Source organism: Pelecanus crispus, chromosome 7, assembly GCF_030463565.1.
Source record: "Pelecanus crispus isolate bPelCri1 chromosome 7, bPelCri1.pri, whole genome shotgun sequence".
In the NCBI taxonomy this organism is placed as follows: Eukaryota; Metazoa; Chordata; class Aves; order Pelecaniformes; family Pelecanidae; genus Pelecanus; species Pelecanus crispus.
In genome coordinates, this window is record NC_134649.1 from 49,293,085 (window position 1) to 49,299,121 (window position 6,037).

At 39.2% G+C, this 6,037-nt stretch overlaps 1 protein-coding gene across 1 annotated transcript; it reads left to right on the plus strand.

The window, feature by feature from the left end:
* The first annotated feature begins 297 nt into the window (after window positions 1-297).
* Window positions 298-2,448, plus strand: LRRN1 (leucine rich repeat neuronal 1). The gene has a single exon (XM_009484494.2). It carries the CDS (start codon window positions 298-300, stop codon window positions 2,446-2,448), a length of 2,151 nt encoding a protein of 716 aa, XP_009482769.1.
* The last annotated feature ends 3,589 nt before the right edge of the window (window positions 2,449-6,037 follow it).

The window sequence follows — 6,037 nt, forward strand, 5'->3', positions numbered from 1 at the left end:
AGAAATTAAATAATACATGAACTGTATATGAGATGAGCGTAACATATAACCTAATGTGTTTTCAGGAGCATCTCCAGACACTGATTTGCAGAAGATTCTGGAACACAGAGGAGCAGCCGAGAGTCTTCAGACCATTTCTTGTCTCCTCTGAACTCGGAAAATCATCTTTCACCTTCTGGATGACCAAGCCTTTCACCTTAAACTTTAAGCTTTACATTTTCTGCCTGATAACAAAGTACCCTCTCAATCTGTTGTTATTTTAACGGGCTGGGGAGCTGAACACAGTAGCTGACCAGCATGGCAAAGGTTAGAGTTGTTTTAACTGTTTGCCAGTTGGTGCTAGAATTGCTAATGAATTCATTAACTGAGTCTTCCATACAGAGTAACGAATGCCCACAGCTTTGTGTATGTGAAATCAGGCCATGGTTTACACCACAGTCAACGTACAGGGAAGCCACAACGGTTGACTGCAATGACCTTCGATTAACAAAAATCCCCAGCAATCTTTCCAGTGACACTCAAGTCCTTCTGTTACAAAGCAACAACATTGCAAAGACCACAGATGAACTCCAACAGCTGTTTAATTTAACAGAATTGGATTTTTCACAAAATAACTTCACAAGTATCAAAGACGTGGGGCTCTCAAATCTCACTCAACTTACTACTCTGCACCTGGAGGAAAACCAGATAACGGAGATGACTGACTACTGCTTGCAAGACCTTTGCAACCTTCAGGAACTGTATATAAATCACAACCAGATCAGCAGCATTTCTGCAAATGCATTCTCTGGCCTGAAGAATCTTTTGAGATTACATCTCAACTCCAACAAATTAAAGGTTATTGACAGCCGTTGGTTTGACTCTACTCCTAACTTAGAGATTCTCATGATTGGAGAAAATCCAGTGATTGGAATACTAGATATGAATTTCAAACCACTCTCAAATTTAAGGAGTCTAGTTTTGGCAGGTATGTATCTCACAGACATTCCTGGCAATGCCTTGGTAGGCTTGGATAGTCTTGAAAGTCTTTCCTTCTATGACAACAAATTGGTAAAAGTTCCTCAGCTTGCACTTGAGAAAGTTCCAAATTTAAAATTCCTGGATCTCAACAAAAATCCGATTCATAAAATTCAAGAAGGTGATTTTAAAAACATGCTTAGGTTGAAAGAGCTTGGAATCAATAATATGGGAGAACTCGTTTCTGTTGATAGGTATGCGCTGGACAACCTGCCTGAACTTACAAAGCTTGAAGCCACCAACAATCCAAAGCTGTCTTACATACATCGTTTGGCATTTCGCAACGTTCCTGCCCTGGAGAGCTTGATGCTGAACAACAATGCCTTGAATGCAGTCTACCAAAAGACAGTGGAATCCCTTCCAAACCTGCGTGAGATCAGTATCCACAGTAACCCGCTCAGGTGCGACTGTGTCATTCACTGGATCAACTCAAACAAAACCAATATCCGTTTCATGGAACCTCTGTCCATGTTTTGCGCTATGCCTCCAGAGTACAGAGGACAGCAGGTGAAGGAAGTGTTAATACAGGACTCAAACGAACAATGTCTTCCAATGATCTCTCACGAGACCTTTCCAAATCACTTAAACTTGGACATCGGCATGACAGTGTTTTTAGATTGTCGGGCCATGGCAGAACCCGAGCCAGAAATTTACTGGGTCACTCCTCTCGGCAATAAAGTAACTGTCGAAAGTCTCTCTGACAAATACAAGCTGAGTAGTGAAGGCACCTTAGAAATCTCTAACATCCAGGTTGAAGACTCCGGGAGGTACACCTGTGTTGCTCAAAACATAGAAGGGGCCGACACGAGGGTCGCTACTATCCGGGTGAACGGAACGCTTTTGGATGGTACCCAGGTTCTGAAAATCTACGTTAAGCAAGCCGAATCACATTCAATCTTAGTTTCTTGGAAAGTTAATTCCAACGTCATGACTTCCAATTTAAAATGGTCATCGGCCACCATGAAGATTGACAACCCTCACATTACGTACACTGCTAGGGTCCCGGTTGATGTACATGAATATAACCTCACACATTTACAGCCATCTACAGATTATGAAGTGTGTCTAACGGTGTCAAATATCCATCAGCAAACACAGAAGTCCTGCGTTAACGTTACAACCAAAAATGCAGCTTTTGCGCTAGATATTTCAGACCAAGAAACCAGCACTGCCCTCGCAGCAGTAATGGGATCCATGTTTGCTGTCATTAGCCTCGCTTCCATTTCTGTTTATATTGCAAAAAGATTTAAGAGAAAAAACTACCACCATTCATTGAAAAAATATATGCAAAAGACCTCTTCAATCCCACTGAATGAGCTCTACCCTCCACTTATTAATCTCTGGGAAGGTGACAGTGAAAAAGACAAGGATGGTTCTGCAGAGACCAAGCCAACCCAAGTCGACACATCCAGAAGCTATTACATGTGGTAACTCAGAGGATATTTTGCTTCTGGTAGTAAGGAGCACAAAGACTTTTTTGCTTTATTCTGCAAAAATGAGAAGTTGAAGACTTTTGTATTTTTGACTTTGCTAGTTTGTGGCAGAGCGGTGAGGACAGGTGGATATTTCAGAATTTTTTAGTATAGCGTATCGCAATTGTTTGACACAAATGGCAGCTTCACCTAGCTTCCAATTCTTTTTTTTTTTTTTCCTTGTTTTTTTAGTTATTGTGCTAAACTTAATGCTGTTCTAACTACAGTGCTGAATAAAATTAATGAGAGGCTGGGGTTACCCTGTGATTCAAAAGTAGCACAACCCCATTCTTCTGAAGCCATCAGTAGAGTACAGTATCTTGCAAATCTAACACACAGTTTTGAAACTGCATTGAATTAGGTTTGTAACACCGGTCTAAGGACTCGTACACTGAGAAAAGGAGACCTTGAAATGATGTTAGTTGACTGTACTGTAATGTTGTATCAACTGATTTGAATGTTTTTGACTTTGAACAATGAGTTTTCTTTTTTCTTTTTATTTTTGTAGTAGTTGAGAAGGCTTAGGTAAAGCTAACAGGCAATAGAAATATGTACATCCAATTTTTTAATGTAACAGACTAAATGTTAATTGTTCTCTTACTCTTTTTATTATATTTAGTAGACACTTTTGAAGAATACTAGAGTTTTGTTGTGTTTAAATCACCAACACATGGTGATTTAGTTTTGCTCTGATTTTTTATTTTAGAAGTCACAATAATGTATTTGGTTTAGATGTCACTAGTTTGACTGGTGATCATGTTTTGACATAAAATATATCCAAAATGTTATATAAAAATATTGTGGTTTTTTTTCCTCAATGGAATTATGTTTCAACAAAGTTCCAATTTTTTTGTAATGCATTTATTTTAATAGCAGTGTTTTCTCTGCACTAGATGCGAAATATTGAAAATAATCAGAAAAATGTATGGGTATGGCTTTTGGACTGTAAGTCACATGCAGAATCAAAACTGTTTGGCATAAGGTACACAGCAAAAATAATTCACCAAGTGTGTAACAAAACATCTTCCTTTTTGTATACTTTTCTGTTATATTTTGAGCTAAGATACAAATGAAGCTGACATTTAGCTGTCATTATGATCAGTTAGGACAAAAAAACCCCAACTCAGTGCTACCAAACTGAAATAAAACAGCTGAATCCTGGCATATACTTTAAAAAAAAAAAAAAAGTGAATTGGATTAATGTTCCTTCAAAAGCAGAAATTAAGATGGCTAAAATTAACAGGACAGTAATACATTTGGGTCCAATACTGAACTGTATTTTTTACAGGCTTAAAATTAACCAGTACTCTTCAGTATTTTATTGAATTAATATGTTATAAGTGCAAAAACTCAGAAAGCAGTGGTGTTTCTATGTGTGCACTGGGTATAATATAAATGCATAATCTACAGTTGAACCTGCAGAAGCTTTGTACATTGTCTTTTCTGAATCCGTGGAAGTGCTCCGCAGGGACTGCACACGAGTCACAAGCAGGGTGGGTTTCTGGTGCAGTGCATGGTTACAGTTACAACAGATACCTAATCAGCAAGCACAGAATTTTCTACACTTTATGACCACTATCAATGTGCAACTTTTTACCTGTTTTTACATACCAAATACGTTCTTGGTAAGTAAAAGTTAATTGTTAAAATAACAGCTGTGCCTGGGTTTTGAGGTTGTTTGAAGTTTTTTAACTCACTAGCTTCTCAGATATATCAAAGACCACTCCCAAAATTTACAGATAGCTTCAAACTTCTTTTTCCCCTTCAGCCAACTGTCTAAAAATGAAAAAGTTATCAGCACAGTTTCACTAACAAGCTGCTTTGGTGCAAAAACTTCAGTACATCTCTTGGATACATGCCTTGTTGATCTTGCGTTTCAACGAAAAGCTAAGTGAAGCTATTAATTATGCATTTAAATCAAGTACTTATGCTGCTATACACAACCTTTTATATGTTCATGAGATCACATACATTTTTAATCATGTGACAATTAGATGTTGGGATTGGGCAAGTGTCGTTTGATCATGGAGAAGTAGCATGGTGGAAGCATTTGGCACCTCCTCCTGCATTCGTTACTAATGTGGATGGAAAATTTCCTCTTGCCTTCGCCAGAAAAGCTTCAGAGCAATAATTATCATCTTGTCTATACGCTATTCTAACCTTAAAACTGCCTCTGTTATAATAGCAGGCATGATGAATTAAAACAGATCTTTTTTGCAGTGAAGATTCACTCTACTGTATTTTCCAGAGAAAAGGACACAGTGAGGACAAGGTTGACAGCAAAATTATGGCTTCCAACTTGCATGACATCATAAAAATTGTCTTTAGAAAATAATTAATTGAACATGCGTCAGATGGTGCAGAGCAAGCCCCTTTCTCCATCATCTCCTCAGCTTCCAGCGGCACTTGAACAGCTACACCGTAAATAGTAACAAAGATCACGCAAAGCCCACGATGCTCTACCTGAGCCTCCTGTCGAACTTGGGGAAGAACACGTCCAAGGTGTTGGTTCATCAGTCACCGTAAGCTAACCTAAGCATGGGGCTGCCCCCCAAAACAGCAGTCCTGCTCTTCCTCGAAACACAATGATGGGCAGAAAGGAAGGTGGCAGGGACAAGCAGCACTCGAGGTTGATCGGCGATCGCCAACAGCAGTTGGGGGGGTATGGGAAGTAAAGCAATGTTTAACATTTTCCTTTCCACTGGAGAAATAATAGGCCTTTTGTTCCCTGCAGACCTGTTTGGCAGTTTTATGTCATTTGTTACCTTTTCGAGCAATGCTGTTGAAGAACAGCAGGAGAAAATGGCCTGCTGACAGCCATGCACTGCTCCAGGATGTGCTGATGTGCCGCACTTCAGCGTAGCTGAAGTTGCTGGGACGCCGGGAGAGAGATGCAGCTTAGCCGAGAGCAGCTGAGCAGCAAGAAGCACCTAGTTAACGCACTATATTCTGCACACACAGCCACCATCAGTATTTTCAGCCTTGTAATTTGACCCCTTAGAATTCTGTACAGATCCCCTGGAAATTGAAAATTTTGATAATAAAAGAAAAGAAGTGGATAAGAGATGAATCACATGTGGCATATAATCTTAGTAAATAACCTTCAACCTTGTGCTAGCAATTTTGTGCTTGCAGTTACTGTGAGCAAAAATAAAAAATACTCTGCCTAATTGCCTTCAAAATGTATTTGCATCTACTGTTCACTGAAGACAAAAAACCACCCCCAGTTTTCTCAGAATCGGAGATTAAGACTGGCCACTTTAAAAACAGTATGGGGAAAAAAAACATTGTTATCTTTCATTTGGCTAACAGTTTAGAAATGCTGTGTAAGAGTAGATATTTCATACCCAACTAAACTTCTGCTGTGTTACTTCCACTTGGTTGCCCAATAATAAAATATTTTGGTCCCCTGAAGAGTAAATAGCTCACTCAAGTGTGGTATGCAGTATTCCAGCTCAATCCACGTTTTATTTCCTCGCTTAAATCATAATATCCTGTTGGATCGAGAGAGGATATTTTCACCCATGAACCAAGACTCATACTGGACA